This window comes from Haliaeetus albicilla, chromosome 12 (genome assembly GCF_947461875.1).
Source record: "Haliaeetus albicilla chromosome 12, bHalAlb1.1, whole genome shotgun sequence".
In the NCBI taxonomy this organism is placed as follows: domain Eukaryota; kingdom Metazoa; phylum Chordata; class Aves; order Accipitriformes; family Accipitridae; genus Haliaeetus; species Haliaeetus albicilla.
Window position 1 is genome coordinate 37,841,189 of NC_091494.1, and position 17,235 is coordinate 37,858,423.

At 36.7% G+C, this 17,235-nt stretch overlaps 1 protein-coding gene across 13 annotated transcripts in view; it reads left to right on the forward strand.

Moving 5' to 3' along the window:
- The window catches only part of STXBP4 (syntaxin binding protein 4), a 76,218-nt gene that overhangs the window by 54,458 nt on the left and 4,525 nt on the right, over window positions 1-17,235 (forward strand). For 12 of the 13 annotated variants that reach the window (XM_069799208.1, XM_069799206.1, XM_069799211.1 and 9 more), the window contains one exon: window positions 3,029-3,086. In XM_069799208.1, coding sequence (XP_069655309.1) covers window positions 3,029-3,086 — 58 coding nt within the window. Of the gene's footprint in view, window positions 1-1,625; window positions 1,754-3,028; window positions 3,087-17,235 lie in introns of those variants that run through there. The other variant, XM_069799218.1, reaches the window with a different exon arrangement.

Consider the following 17,235-nt stretch of genomic DNA (forward strand, 5'->3'; position numbering starts at 1 on the left):
TTTTCTTTACCTTGCAAAAGATAAATAATCACAAATATTTGAATAGCAAGAAGCCCCGTATTTTCTGCTGAAAAGAAATTATTTTTAAATACTGTAAATCTGTAATTTTTTTAAGATGATGTATGCAGGCAACTGCAGCCAAGATATATTATTTATGAAGTTTCATCAAAGACTGTAGCAATTCACAGAAGAAATTATAAATATGTAGGAAACCTAATACTGCCCAAGTTTATATAGGCTAAATCCTGTATCTCTCAGACTATATTTCTGAATGTTTGAGCTCCTTTACCTCCCATTTACTCCAGGTGAGAGCTTAGCAGTCTTTCAGAGCAAGGCCTAGGGAAGGCAACAAATCTGACCCTGGATTGTGTGAAAAAATAGAGCACTAGGAAGTAGTTCAAATTATGAATGATTCATGGAGAAAGTGAGCTTGAAGGAAGCGAAGATGATGTCTAGGGAAATACGATGCAAAACATGAGAGCCTCCCGGCTACCATGGGAAATACCAAGAAATATAAGTACAAATCTAACTGTGAAGGAAAAGAATAGAGGGAACAGCAGTGAAAAATGAGCGGAGAAAGAGTAAAGATGTAGAAAATAAAGGCATTAAAAACCCTACAGATGCAGGTGGAACTTTGAAGCATATGAAGAGTGGATAGGATATACAATCCAATGCATATAAAGTCAAGGCAAATAAAGCTGTGGAGATAATCTCCAGAGTCTCATTTATAGGTGACAAATGTATTCGGTGTTTTTGAAAAGGGTAGTCTTTCATGGTTAATAAAAGAATACAGAGCATCAGTTATCATTGCTACCTATGTGCTGTTCTTCATTTAGAAGGAAAAAAGAAAAGAAATAATTTCAGTCAAATTACTAGTGGAAAAAGTGTAATTATCACTGGTGAATGAAACAGGTGATGTAGGGGATCCATGTGAGCACAGAGCAGATGCTGAGCGTTTTATTCATAACAGCAAATCCGTTGTCATTTATTTTGTATATGCACGTTGCATGCAGGAGTGAGGAAAGGCCAGGGCAGATGGAAGCAATTGAAGGATGAATCCTATTGCCATTTAAATCACTAGAAAATAGCCATGTTGAATAAAGGTCCCATCTTTTATGGGAGAGGAAGGAAGAACTAGGGATCATGTCTAGCATATTTATAACTTAAAACATTCTTTTCTTCCTTCCTTCATAGGAGTCACAGCCTGAAAACCATTACACAGCAACTACCTTGTATTTAAAGGGAAGTAGCTGTGGATTATTCTCTCTCAAAGGTAGTAGGTGGCATGTTTTGAGGAACAGACTGTATAGATCTATGCTAAATTGAAAATGGAAGAAGCCTGAGATAAGTGACTAACACGGGGTAAAAGTGAAAGGAAAAAAATTAGTCCAGTGTGCTTTTTGCTTTTCAAGCTGTACTAAACAGCAATGGTGCTGTTCTACAATTACCAATTTTCAAGTTCCTGAATTCTGGAGTTTTGGTAGACTTACTTGTTGCTCTTCACTTGGTGCCTACAGGTATAATTACTTCTCAGATGGTTTGTACCTGCTTTACTGTGCCAAGTCATGATTCAGTAGCTGTAATGAACTCTCTTCATCTTTGAGAACTGAAGTTATCCTTTCCAGGTTTTTAACAAGTAAGGACCACACTAGAGACAAAGGTGTGATGATGGAAGAAAAGAAAATGAGCCTTTTAAGAAAGAAATTCCAAAAAAATATGTGTGCACTTAGGGCATGCCTTGGTATGAAGCAGCTTTCAAAGATCATATGGTGCGTGCAGTCCAGCACATTTTCCAAATAAAAGTTTTAAATCTAAAGCAGGCTCACAGATGGTTCTAATGAGCTGGTCTTTGAGATATACTGTGACTTGAACAAAAATAGTTTAACTCCTAAGACACTAACATTTCGAGATGATTTTCAAGCTAAAGCACTTGCAATACAATTTGCGTGCATATTTTAATTTTATATATATTTCTAGTCTCCAAAAAAGAGAAGTTTTTCAGGACCTTGCACTTTCCTTTGTATGCATTAGAATACAGTATCTCAAAAGCATACATCAGGAGCATTTTTGCACTTTGACGGATGCTTCTTTCTCCGGCACCTTTCAAATTCAACAAACATTTGGTTTTGAACAAACAGTAATAAAAAAGTTAAAGGTTTCCTATGAAAATTTGAAGTGATATAATATAGCACCCTACTAAAAGTATTACTCACCATTCTCATGGACAGGACTTTCAAACTAAGAACAAAGTCCAAGATGGAGTTTTTAAGATTGGCGTGACTGATAGTTACAAAAGAGGAAAAGAGAGCACAATTTCTTAGTGCATGTAAAAATGGCACCCTTTCAGAATTATTCATTTTAATTTATGCTAAACTTTTCAGTATTAAATACTTTAACTCCTGGAAACATTACTGTAAATCACAAAATTAAGCAATGCATTTAGTAAATTAACGTTTGTCAGGATATGTAGACATAGATAAGTCTACATAGAAATATCTGTACATATTTTCTCTGAATCTGTCTCTAAGTGTCTTGGAGTTTGTGTGTAAATTCCCAAAGAATTATATATAAACACAAAAGTTGGTGATAAACCAAACAGCAGAGTATTTCATTCTGCCCAGACTTCTACCTCATATAGTTACTAGCTTCTGTATGTAATAGCTGTAAAAACAGACCTCAGCAGACCACAGGCATAGGGGTTTTGTGGTCACTTCATATAGGTGTAAATTACAGTAAAAAGTTCAAAAAGAGTTAACTGCTACACTCTAATTTGACCAGACTCTTAGCTTCTACAAAAGAAATGCTAGTAATAAAAGTATCATCAAATGGTTTATAGCTTTCTAGCACAGCAAATACTTATTAAATTGTATTGTTTATATTATTATCTGTTACAAAAATAGTAAGAATTCATTTATAATCTTTTTATGACATGGTTTGAAATGACAGCATTCTAACTTACACCATTTCAAAACTGTTCTTTCTGTCACTTAAGCTTTGAGAGACATCTTATTTCTTTATTTCATCTTAGGTCTGCCTTATGGATGGGAAGAAGCTTATACAGCCGATGGAATCAAATATTTTATCAAGTGAGTAGTTCTGGGGTGTCCTGGTTTCAGCTGGGATAGAGTTAATTGTCTTCCTAGTAGCTGGTATAGTGCTATGTTTTTGAGCTAGGTGTGAGAAGAATGTTAGTTTCTTCTTTTCTGTTCTATTAAACCATTCTAATCTCAACCCACGAGTTTCACGTCTTTTCCCGATTTTCTCCCCCGTTCCACTGGGTGGGGGGAAGTGAGTGAGCGGCTGCGTGGTGCTTAGTTGCTGGCTGGGGTTAAACCACGACAGGGAGTCGGTCCTGCCCTACAGCAAGAGGGAAAATGGGTTAGAGTTGAAATAGAAGCACATCAGACTAAACACATTTTTAAACCTAGAATTAATGGGAAAATGAGTAAAATAACAAAAGCTGTTGTATATACATCTTTATTACATGCTTTGTATACATCTTTATTACCACTATCACTTGTTCTTTTCTGGGTTTTGTAACTTCACTGTCCAGAGGGCTTAGTCACAAATCCAACTGAAATCCAGTGAGAACTGTGTCTCTCAGTCCTTCAGGTGTCTTTGAAAACCCTAGGCTACAATGTTGAAAACTTCCCCAGTTATGTGTTTGACCCAATAATGGACCCAGGAGATAAGAAAAAAAAAATCTCATCCCCTAAATAGTTTATAAGTATAAATATCTATTTTTAAAAATGCCCTTATATTTTGGGAAAGTGGAAGAATTCTTAGAATTCTTTTAGATTTTTAGAAGGTAATGCTCTGGTTTCACCTAAATCTAAAGTTACTGATGTTTGGTGGGGGCGGGTTGATGTCATATCCAGCTCCCTTGCATGGGAGTAAGTTGTTCTGTTGCCGCAAGGGGGTAAGGAACAGGACTGAAAGCATTTAGTTGTATTTACAAAATAATCAAGAGATTTCCAACTGCCATACCATTCATTTAGAAGAAAAGTCATTATACCCTAGACTTTACACTTAGATGCTAAATGGAGACTTACTAACTTGAGTATCACAGAATATTGACATTTCACAGTATCACTGGCTGCAGGTTAAGCAACTTTTATTCCATTGATAATGCCACTGAAGCTGCACCAGATGGAAAAGCCTTCTCTCATATTCTGCATATATACTATTTTTTGTTCTTGATTTTTACCCTATGAAATTATGCCTACAGTTTCCATAGGGTTTGCTTTCTACATTTGCAAGTGGTTGCTAAAGATAAAGCCATACTCTTCATAGCTGGGTTATTAGAAATACTCATATTAACTAGTAGTGAATTTTACTGACCGGTGTTCAGGACAGACATTGCAAGAATGAGCAGTTATTGTGCACCCCCACAAAAAAAATTACAGAAAAATATGTCTATGTCAGGAGTTACCTGTGATTTTTTTAGAAGATATTGCAAACAAATTAATTTTTCAAAACTCTCCAGAGACTAGAGGAAAGGTGCCATTGATAAGATGTTGCAGTAACACAGTGTCTAAAGCATAAAGAAAACTTCTACAAATGCTTTAAAAGCAGTAATCATTCGAAGATGTAATCATCTGGGTAAAAAAAAAACCACTACAAAACAAAGCACTAATCTTGGGCCCTTGTTATTTGCTTTTTGCCTTTCCTTAACTCTAAGATTTCCTAAGTGATCATTTTTCTGAAAGACTAGAAGAAAAAATGCAGTGCAAATTCATTATTTACAAAAAAATTATTTTTTTTTTTTAATTTTTTTTAACTAAATCCAAAATATGGTTTATATTCTCCTGCTGTCTTGCAGGTTGAGAATTGAAATCTTTTTTACAAAGACTTGCTTGATAAAAGCTATAGGATTTTGTTGTGTACCATAGGAAAGATTTTTTTTCATTTGTATTCTCTGATTCTGGAGGAAAAATGCATGAAAAAGAAGTAGCTCGTGCTGTATGTCCCAGAAACTTCAGGAAGTTAATTGGACAGTATGCTGTTGTTTTTTCCAGAATATAGTGAAAATTATTATATATAATAGGTTTTTTTATTATTCCTCTAAAAGATTGAAACAACTGCTGAAAAATATAATTCATCTCCATTCCATATATATCATTAATCATTGTTTAATTAATAGCTAGTTATTCTAGCTGCTGAAATTTGCATATTGGTTAATTCTTATAATGCCATGAAGACACTATTTTGCAGGTGGACTTCCACAGTCTCCTAAAAGACAGGAAGGGCAGCAAATAAATCTTTGCAGTGAGGTAAAATTACTTTTATCCCAAACTCTTATAAAAAGTCACATAAATAACATTGAAGTTTATGTATTAGCTAGCCAAGAAAAGCAGGGACTCTTTTTTTTTCTTTTTTTCAAACATACAGCTCTGTTGTCCTTGACTCACCCCATGGTGCCTCGAGCTAGATGTATTAAAGCAGACATGGGGTTTTTTCTGCAGAGGTTTCCAAACACACCGTATATGATACTGCATTCCAGCTCTAATCAAAGGGCAGCTTTTATTTTCAGACAGATGTAGGTTACTACATGGGATTTATACCAAAAAAAAATTGTAGAAAAATAACTTAGGAAATGAAAGTGAATTAAAAGCCAATTTCATAGCAATGGAAATAAATACAAGAGCAACTATTAAAAAAGAGCACTGTTCCCTTGTTCTCCATCTGTTGATAGAGGGATCCATTATAGGACAGCTGGAAAGTTAAGGTGGATGCTGGATTCTGTTCTGGGCAGAACACTTGCAGTACTCTAGGTTTATCCCTGTGTAATTGGAAACTGAGCCTGGAGATAGTATTATCTAGCAATAATAGCAAATAAAATTTAGCAGCAGAACAGAAGAAATCTCACATTCTTGAAAAATTTTCCTGCTTTTTTTCTTTTCTGGTTTTGTTACTGTGCTTCTCGTACAAGTACTTCTCTTGATGACTCAGCAGAAAGCTAGATTTGCTGAACACGCAAGAAATTTCTTTTAAGTTCCGCGCTTGGATGCCGAACTATTGCAGATGTGACAGTAAGATGTATATTAGCAACAGCAGGATCTCAGCTAGTCTAGGTGGTGGAAGCCTAATTTGCAGAAAGCATCAGATGTTTTGCATGTTATCCCTACTTGCTGAAACTACAGATTTGAATTGAGTAGTTCACATGAAAAAGCTTTTTCAGGAATTTTTGCATATCTCATCTTTGATTGTTAATGACTCATGAATGTTCTTCCCTCTTCTTAATGCACTCCTAGCATTACAAGTGGTAGTGCCCCAGTTTTTCCATCGTTGTTGCCTTCTGTAATCTGTCCTGTAAAGTTCTGCATACCAGTCTTTACGTGGCGGGTGAGGAAAATCTATCCATTTTAATTGCGGAGAAGGGTATGAAATCACCCTTCATGATCACTGTCTAAAAACTTACATTCTTCTGAATGGAGCCACCACGCTGAAGTGGTGTTAAGAGCTCTTAATGCAGTTCATTAGAGTGGAATTAACTGAGCATTGCAATAAGACGTCATCGTAATTAATATTAATTTTAACTATTTCCTTATTTTGCTTTCATCACTGTCTCCAAATGCCTTTGCAGAGCGTAAGCCAGGCTTTTTGCATGCTTGAAAATTCATACCTCTTACTACACTTTGTAATGTGTATGAAGTCAGTCTGAGAAAGTTAACTATTTAGAGCAAGGAGCAGGGGTTGCTTAAGTCCCTTGTTTCTAACACTGGATGGTAGAGATTTCAAGATGAAAATTCTACCCAACATTGAAAATATCCTTTTCTAGGAGGAACTTAGCTTGAGGTGCATCATATCAGCTGATCCTTTTCAGTAGGATTTAATCTAATTGTTTAAAAGGGGATTAGCAGAATAGTTGATACTTTACCGCCCTGGTACTAGTACTGTAACCTTCTTCTTCTCTTTGGCTGTGAACTTCAATCCTTTCGTTCATTGGTGTTTAGAACAGCCGAAGCCATGAGGGGCTTAAGAGTATTTAAACGCTAGCCCACTTCCATGTGTACAAACAGCTAGAAAATATTATAAATGTTATAATTCCCGAAGTGTAGCCACAGTTAAACTGATCTTGTATGTGAATTGTAAGTTTTCCTATTGCGTAGTTAGGCTGTGAGGCTATATAGAAGCTGCAATGGCTCTGTTTAAATCCACAGCAGTTTTACAATATGCTAAGGACAATCAAATATTATTTTAATTAGTAGTTGCCTTCAGTTCCAACATGCTTTATTGGGCCATCAAGTAGCTGAGTCCATAAATCTATATGTTATAAATCTAATGCAGTAAACACCCCAGAATGGAATCTTAATAGCGCATAAGCTTGAGACAGCTTGCTGTGAAATTTCCATAAATATCTCTGAAGGGGGTGTAGCAATATGAAGTGCATGAGAAATCAGAGTTTAAAAGAAGCAAACCAGCTGGCTTGTGTTACACACTAAAGTGAAACCCACTTATGTGAATAACTGACATGAATAAAACATTTACATGGCTATATTCCTAAGGGGCTGAGCAGCTCTCTACACCTACCAGAGAAACCTGTGTCTTGTCCATGAATCCTCACCTTAAGACAATTTTTGAAATCACCTCTTTTATTCAGGAAATCATTTCAGTTTCTCAGTAAATTATTTTCAATCAACCAGGTTGCTAAGATCAGTCACAAAGTGCTGGCAAGTGTGAGAAAACTACCTTTTAGACCGCTGGTGTGTCATAAACTCACACGATTCTGTGCTAGGCATTAAGGTCATGTGTATAGGTTTACCATGAAATAGCAAACAGTAACGTAAGCCTCTCTGAGTTACATCTCGGTATGCATTGGAAAAAAAGCAAGTTCAAGTGTCCTACTAATATGATATAATTTAACAGTTATCAGAAAGACAAAAATTACACCAGTAGACTAAAAGGTAGGGATGAGCTTCATTGCTGGTATAACCGTGCTTCCCTCCTGCTGGAGACTAAAGGTTGAATTTGGCCCCAGGTATGTTTGAAGGTAACCTGGTGTACTTTAAAGCAATGGAGAGGGCAAGCACTACTTTATTTTGCGTGTAACAATATAATCAGTCATACGTACATAGCACCAGCTTCATGCCCCATCAATTAATGTGTAATAGAAACACGTTACTGGTGCCTGTTTCCTCACCAATTTACGTCTGGTATTTCTATCACTGTTTATATCAGCCAGTTTGGTTAAGAAGAATTGAGATGCTGACCTCATTTGCTCAAAGTGACAACTGAATGTGCCCTAATGGGGTTTTCAGCAGTCCGTTGCAGTTCCAAAATCATAAAATAAAATCATAGAAAAGTCTAGATTGGAAGGGATGTCTGGAGGTCATCTCATTTAACCATCTGTTGACGAGTAAGTTATCCAGAGCCCTGTCAAACCAAGTCTTGAATCTTTCCAGTGAGGGAGATTCCACCACCTCTCTGGGCACCCTATTCCAATGTTTAGTTGTTCTCACAGTGAAGAATATTTACTTAGTCTGGACAGATTTTCCCCTGAAGCAACTTGTGCCCATGGCAACAGACAAAAAGCAATACATCTTTGTGGGAAAAGTGCCTCCATTTTCTTCATAACTACCTTTTAGGTATTGGAAGACTTTGATTAGAGACCCACCCTCCACCCCCCAAGCTTTCTCTTCTCTAGGCTGAACAAACCCAATTCCTTCAACATTTCTTTATGTGCCAAGTTCTCCAGCCCTCTAATCATCTTGGTGACCCTCCACTGGATCCTCTCCACTTTTTCCCTTGTCTGTCTTGAACTTGGAGGGCCAGTGTATTGAAGAGACCCCACATAATAAGGTAAAAAAGTTCAATATTCATTAATTTGCAGCAGTGCAAACAGCAAGTGTATTCTGTCATTGAACAGATTTTGTGAATTAGTAATTTCTGGGTTTGGTTTTTAAGTAGGAGAAAGAGTCTATGCATAACTGCTCTCACAATGAAGTACCATATATGCTAATTAATTAATGGTTATACACTGGTGCTTAAGAATCACACAGGAACAGTATAAAAAAACTATAGCTGGGACACTAATTTTTTTTCCCAGAAAACCCACTATAGTTAATCTCTTCCATCCTCCCACTACGTTCACCTTTAACATATGGCAGCTCTGTATCATGAGACTGGCACCTAAAATTAGGTAGGGCCTTGCTATTCTCCCTCCCACTCCCACCCACTCCTTGCATATGTATACAGTTTGTAAGGACCAGCTGTGAATTTTGCCCCTGTAAACACTGTTTTTCTAGCATTTTAGTAGGACTAGGTTCCAACTATTCCATATTAACTGTTATTTTCCTCAAGAACATTTATCTTAAATTAAATTTTCCTGAAAGACAAGTGAAAGTTCCCAAATATTTTAAACTTTGGAGATCTTTTCCTTAGATATGTTAGGGCCTGTGATGTTTTCTATCTTATAACAAAGGGGAAACAGTAATAGTTGATTTAGGGTTATTTTTCAGCAGTTTATCTAAAAATCAGAAGTTTTACATGGAAGCTTTGGATGCTTCAGTGTGACAAAGTAGGCATGAAGGTGCCTTAATTGGAAGGTATAGAATTTGGTTCATGTTAAGTAGGAGCCTAAAGTCAATACTTGTAAAATACAAATTAATAAAAACCACACATGACATGTTCTGGTAGCTTTTGAAATCATACCTAACAGATCAGGCTTCCACTTTGAAAGCCAACACATCCTTCTTATATATTTTATAATATTCTATTTTGTTTGGTTTTGCTTGGGAAAGAGCCATCATTAATTTTACTGAGAGCTGGGCATTCACAGAAACCGTTTATGATTTTATGACTGAACTAAGAATAGCAAAGCATGTGTGATAGATGAAGAACTTCTGTAGTATAAACATTGATGTTTTATAGCACTAGAGCTAAAGGTAGCATCATAAAAGGAAGATAAATCACAGTTGATTTTACTTACTGCATGCTAGATTGAAAAAACAAAGCTGTTCCTTTGATAAGTGTACTCTGCTTCTCAGGAGGGACCCAAACCCCAACATACTGAGGCTGTCCCATGCCAGTATATCCTGGTATATTACAACATACTGGTTATCTGCAGGTTATCTAAGTAGTGGTTGGACTGGCCCTTCCTAGAAGAAATCAGGTTCAGTAACGTTCAAATTATAGCATAGCTGATCCAGAAGTAAACTTCTGTATATTCCACTCAAGTTTCAGTGAATTTAGTTACACCAAAATTATCAGTTATCAAAATCATCATTGTAGGTGTCCCAATCTTAGTAACTTTGATGTTTTATGAGTAGGAATGGGTACTCTGAGGCATGGAGTGCCCTCTATTTTCATTGAGTTCAAAGAAAGATGCAATTACTTTGCATCTCTTAAAATTGGACCTTTCCTATTTTACATGTCACTCAAAAATAGAGGTTGCTTTTGAAAATGTTTCCTCTTACCTGTCATCCTCCAGTCCTGGTATCTGAAAACAGAGGAAAGAATAGTTACATGGTCACAGGAAGTTGCAAATATTTAAATAAAACTGGCTCAGCACTAAGTGCTAACTGTTATTACTGCTTTTTAATGTGTAACGATCCAAAGCTCTCTGCATCCATCAGCTCAACATCAGTTCAAACGCTTTCAGATGTAACCATATGAATTTGGGTAATCCTGACATTTTTCTTTTTGATTTTTGGATAACCAACTTGAGACATCTCAGAGAACTTTTATTTTCACAAAGTGTTAATGCCTGCCGTCTGAAGTACATGACTCTTTGCTGTGTCTCAAGTTGTTCACTAGGTATAAATATATCCACAAGTAACAGTCCTCTTCTGAAAATTGTATACCCTAGTTGTTCTTTGTCCACAGTCACTGTTGAATGAAGAAAGACTTCTTATTAAAAGACACAGCAATGATTTAGTGTAAGAAAGACATTTGTAACTAAAAATTCATGAAGACTTACAGATAGCTAGGATAAGATGAAAATTCCAAGTAATTTCTAAGGTTTAGAAATGGTTTCTTGCCAGATACTTGGGTTGTAGGGAATTCAGTTTCTCTGATTTTCACTGAAATCGTTTTGCATGACTATAAGGAAAATAATCTCAGATGTAAAACTAGGAAACTGGGCATTGGATTTTATGACATGAGCTTGTAATACAAGAATGTTAAGACCTTAAGCTGCTTTTGGTTGGGCAATCTTTTTTTTTTCCTGAGAGCTTGGTTGTTTTTTTAATATCAAGAACCAAAATGGAGAAACATTCTTTCAGCTTCCACAGCTATGGCACACTCTGTCCAGGTACTGGCCTATCATATAAGGCAGCTGTTAAAATTTCTTCCGTGAGAAAATACATGAAGCTGAAATTATTTTTTTGCCCTAGACCTACAAATCCCACTGAAATCAACGTGCTGATTTTTGTTACCTCTGCTGGGTAATTTTACTCTTACACTGATGTGACCAAAGGTCTGATTCTCACCTGTCTAATTACTTCCATGAGTAGGACTGGAAATATGACAGTTCAGACTCCTACTAAATTTTTCTTTGTTAGGGCAGGATTTGGCACTTGTGGAATGTTATGTACACCGTGCTACACCATCAGTTCTCCTGAGATCTCCCTGGGTTTGGGGAGAGCTGTCAGAAGCAGAAAAATGCACAGCAAGGGTTTTTCAGTACGCACTTCATCTGAAGCATGGGCCTAAGCCATCGCTCCAGCTTTCATTTTAGTATGCATGTAGTTTAAACATAAGCCTTGAGCGTGCTCTGATGCACTTGCAAATAAACTGCACCAGAATTTTTATTATGTTCACTTAGAGACACAGGATTATGAGTAACTGCATATATTAAAACAGCGCTTTTAGAGTAATAGCAGTTGGCTAATACTGGGGTGAGACGGATTTCAGGTAGTGCTTTAAAACTGTGAAAAGTTTGCATATCCTGTCACTCAAACCTTTGGGCTTATTCAGCCTTGGCTCAGATCCTTCTGTTACTACTGTTTTTATTTTAGATAGGGCCATTTGTTTATTGTTGACAATTTTTAATGATATAGCACATTATTTGGCTATATAAATCTTCTTCCTAGTGATTACTGCCTTCTGAAATTGCTCATAGATTTTTTTCTTAGTAGGCAAGTGTTTAATCGGTTTAATCAAGGAATAAGTAGCGAGACTGTCTTCTGGGGTTTCACTTTATGTCCCTCAATCTTTAATTAATACTCAGGCAAAATCTGCGATCCCTGAGGGAAATACAAGAAACATTTATGTTGCCTTAGGACATGGTTCCATGAGGTGACAGGTGCTCTCGATCTTATTACAGCCAGTAGAAGTTAAGGTCCCTGCCATCTTCCAGGACCTGCCCAGCACTCCTGGGGTACTATTAGATGTTGTATGTTCCTTTTGAAATGTTGTCTTGAAAGAGGGTACAGTCTGAAACCGGTTATAACAAAAAGGAGAAAGAAAAAGAATGTTTAATTTCAAATAATCTGATTTTGATAAATACAATACAAAAACCTTTCCCAAACTGCCTGGAGGTTCCATGTCTGGAAACTGTCTTCCCTAGATGCTCTCAGGATTGATTGATTATACTTGCATCAACGTCACCCAGTTGTTTTATTTTGTTCTAATTGCTTATCTACTAGATTAAAATCCTTTAGTTACAGTTTAGAATAAGTTATTCCTTGCAGATCCTCCCAGCATTTGCTCTTCAAAATAGCAAGAGTTTTCCATTGCGTGACTTGGTATCCCCTTACAGCATCTGCTTTCCAACCACTGGCATTTTCAAAGGGGATACCAAACATGACAGATACCGTGACTGGGTCTGCAAGCAGCTTATTTCATGATATGCATTGGCATTGAAGAGACAAAAAAATAATAACAAGTTTAAATTCATAAGGGACAACAGCAAAGTGTTAAAAGCCCTGGCTCTTGAAAGCTGAGAAATAGTTCTGCTCCCGAAAATCATGCAATCCTAAAGAAAAAAGGAATGCATTCACAAAATGTGGCAGGTGCAGCACCAGTAATTGACACATTATATTCAATCTGATTGTGAAGTGATTTAGAAACACTATCAGGTAGAGATTTGAGGGCAACAGAATTAGCACGCTTCCAGCATTTTGACCATCCTGTGTACCAAATCTTGCTATATAGTATTTACCTAAACTCCACAATCATGGGAGGGAGCTGGGCTGAAACTAAAAGGTCTGCCATTACCATGATCCAGTGGTCTGCCTTGAGGAGTAGCAGCTCCCTGGTACTCCTTTAGATACTCCATTGCCACCTGCTGGCATGAGGAAGGGTAGTTCTGTCTCACCCTACCAAGACATGAAGGTCTTCCAGGTGCCTGGAGCAAGCTAGGACTACTCCATTTTTGTGCAGAATCTATTTTTGATGGTATATTTTATTATGCAATGTTGCGGAAGGTGCATAAGGAACATTGATCATGGCCCAAGAGACTTGCATTAGCAAGTTAGAGAAGTATGAGTAAAATAGAGATGAAAGAGCCAGGTACCTTCTCAAAGCTGTGAGATTTGGGACTGGGTTTTAAAGAGGAAAGAGGATCCTTGCAAAGCAAAAGGCTGTTCCAGGCACAAGGGGAGCAGAAACAGAAAGGCCCAGCAGCAAAAGACAAAGGCAGTAATTGAAACAAATCTTGCAAAGCTGTGCGTAGTCCAGCAAAGAGCTACACAGACGGATTCTGTGCAAGAGCAAGCAGGGAAGATGATATAACCTCTAGATGAAGTATTAAGTTTCAGGATCTTCCTTCAGTGGCATTGTTCTTTATTTTCCTGTTGCTCTGGCCCTCGTTAGCCTCCCAACCACCACTGCATGGGGGCCTGCGTACTAGCGTGTTACAAAGGAACGCAGTCTCCCATATTACTAGTCGTCTAGCAGATGGCATATACTCCTTTCACAGTAACTTCAGAAATTCCCACTGGGGTATGCGTGTAAGCCTAAAAACTGAAAAAGCACAATATGGAATATATTTCTGGGTAGTATGGAGCATGTGCCTTTCCAACCCATTGCATCTACATCTAGCAGTGCTATTTGCTACATTTTTAAATGATTATTTCAATAACAACAGTGAAAGCACTAAAGGGTAAAGCTTTCAGAGCGTGCAGTTTCCTACGTCTCAGCCTTACAGTTATCAGCAGTACTACACTGCGACAATGGCTTTGCAAAAATTTTCAGTTGTGCACAGATCGGTAAAAGCTCCATCAAGCATCAGTACTCTTTAGCCGAGCATTATTGCATTTTAAAGGGCTAGTGAAGTTTGGGAAATCAAAAAGTAAGACAAGAAAGATTAAAAGTTTAGCAAAATTACTACTGTGTATTAAATGGATTTAGGTTATGGGGTGTGTTCATTTAGGGAAGAAAATAGCTGCCTTGGGGTTTGTGTTATTTCATATGAGCAGAGTTCTGCTTTCATTTTCATCTTCAGTGCTGCTCAATTTGGTAGGGAAGCACAGGATTCATATGAAACCAGATACAAGTCAGATTCCAAGTTCAGATACAGCTAAATCCTATTTGGTCCCTAATGAGTAATGGTCCCTATTCATTATGAGAGTTCGACTGATCAGTTGTTTAAAGCTGCATCTTGTCTCCTGAACAGATCTCAAACACATGGGTCTTGCACAAGATTGTTCCTTTTAAAGCTAAATAACCCTGGTGCACTGGAAAAATTCAGCCAGGTGTTATGAATGTCGTCCTATGTCAAAAGGGGAAAAAAAAAAAATAAAATTCCAAGAATACTGCATGACTGCTTTGTAGCTCAGCATCCTGCACAGTGACCTGCAGCAGTTGCGTTGTCTGTAAGACTCTTCATGATTCCCTGTTAGGCTCCAGAGCTTGGCCCTAGTTGGAGAATACAGTTTAAGGTGAAAAGCATGTCTTGATAATGCTCAAAATCTAACAAAGGGCAGACATTTTTTCCATTAGTTTTTCTTTGAAATTTTCCTTTAATTATTCTTTTCTTAAAAGAGAAGATTGTCTGAAGTTCTCATTTTAAAAGAAATCATTTTCCATGCGAAGAAGTAAGAGCCATAAGGACCATAATTATAATGGTATTTTAAATAATTCTCTACCATTTCTCTGCCAAAAAAATCCCTGTGTTCTCATGTTTTGTTTTTCCAAGCTCTGAAATTTGTCCTGCAATTTACTAATGTTAAAAAGACAGAATAAGCTACTGACATATTTCCAGATCAAATGTTTCTGTTTTCTAACAATAAATTTGGCTACCCTCTGACAGCAATGACTTGTCTGAAAACCTAAAAATCTTTAAATATTGTTAATTGCTCTGAAAATGTGAAATTAATCTTTCGAACAGGAACATTTCAAATAGAAAACGTTTTAAATTTAGAATTTGTAATGCTGGCTTTCCAAATATTCCTTTAATATTCAAAACAGTTTCATCAATTAAGTAAAACCTAGAGGTAGATTTTAATTCCCTCTCACTTTTATTGCTGTCCCTAACACACAAATCAGAGAGAATGTATTTCTAATACAAGAATGTTCTGCAAACCAGTAAATCTGGGATTATCTCTTCGGACTGATTATGTCAAAGCTCTTTAGCCACAGCACTTTTGGAGAGCTAAAAATAAATAGCGGGGAGGAGGGGGTGTTATACATTTATTCTGTACCTAAATAATCTGTGCGTATTGTGTGTGTCTGTCTACAATGTGAGACATGGTATCTGGACTTTATTTATAAGAGTTCTTCTCCTAGTAAGGATTTTGGTAAAGGTTTTAATACAAACCGTCCTAGTAGAAGCGTTCATGGGATAAAGTCTAGTGCAAGTTTAAGAGAACTGAGTTCAAATCAGAAGCATTTACAGCAGATTGACATTAGAGCAAAATTTGGCCCCATACATTTTGACAATGGATAAAAACTAGTTCTCTCCTTTTCTTACCAGTGATTGAACAATGTTATGCCATTGAATATAGAAAATTGTAATCCTGATTTCAGTGCCACAATTCTGCACTATTAAAGATCTGCAGAATTTCTGCATTTAATTTGTATGAGAACAAAATCAAGTTCTTACAGTGGTTAGCAGAAAGTTGGGCATGCTATCATTTGCCTCCTGGTCCTAAAGTATGTAGGAGGAAAATCTTCTGAAGAGTAAACACTTAACAAAGAATTTTTTAGTTGGTTACATCAAAGACCCGTGAATGCTTTTCCACATAACTCTTCTACTCCTGTGCAGTTTCTCCCATTTCACAGGATTGATACTGCATGCTCATGAGAAGATAAGAGCTGAGGATGTAGGTACACAGCAGGTCAAGGCACGCTACTTGGGGAAGTCAAATGGGAAAGAATAAAATTTAAAATTAATTTTATTCTTATTTAAATTCAGTAATGGATTGCTGAGAAATGGCTTGATAAAAGCAGGCAATATAAACACTTAAAATAGTACTGCAGGCAATAAATCTTGCATTGGCAGAGCTGGAATGGGTGGAATCTAGTTCATTCAGCTCCCATGATTCTGCAGGTATTGGAAGGAGTTCTGCGTCGTTATGCAGATAAATGAAATCACATGCTGGGACTTTAATTTAGAGTGCTATCTTCAGTATTAAGCCATATTGACTAAATTTTTTAATTGAAAAAAAAAAAAAACCATGGCATTTCCTGACATTATAGAAAATGTTGAAAAAAAATACAGCAAAGATGTTTTCCTAGGTATATTTACAAATATAAATATATTCATACTATAAATATAAATACATATGTTTCCCTGTGTTGTGGAATAATGGAATCAATGTTCTTGATTAGACAGATTTTATTCACAAATCTCTCATAAAACATTGTAACAGGACTCTCTAATAGTCTTCATGTTGGCTATCTTCTGACTTGCTAAAGGTAAACATTGGAAACTTTTGGAAAGCTGCTCTCATTCCTAGTAAAAATGGTACATTCACTTTCTTAGAATGAAATGATTACTGTACTTGAGAATGGTTAGTATCTGCTGCGTTGTTATTTTCTGTAGCTACATGTTATTCAGTTACACTTCTGTTTTAACTTCTGTGAAACTGATCTCTACAGCTCCAGTAAGGTGATGCACATTTTTGTAATATACTCATGAAGGAATGGAGTCCATCCAGCGCTGCTCTGACCAAAAAAACACTTATGAATTGTTTTTACACATAACTGGAGCTTTTGGGTTTGTGTTTGGGTTTGGTTTTTTTTAAGGGTAAGAACTAAGGATATGGCCTTTATCTTCCACATTTTGTTTTTCTTGCTTGGTTCTTACTCAGGCGTTGCTTCAATTGAAGTAGTGGCTAAATTCACGGA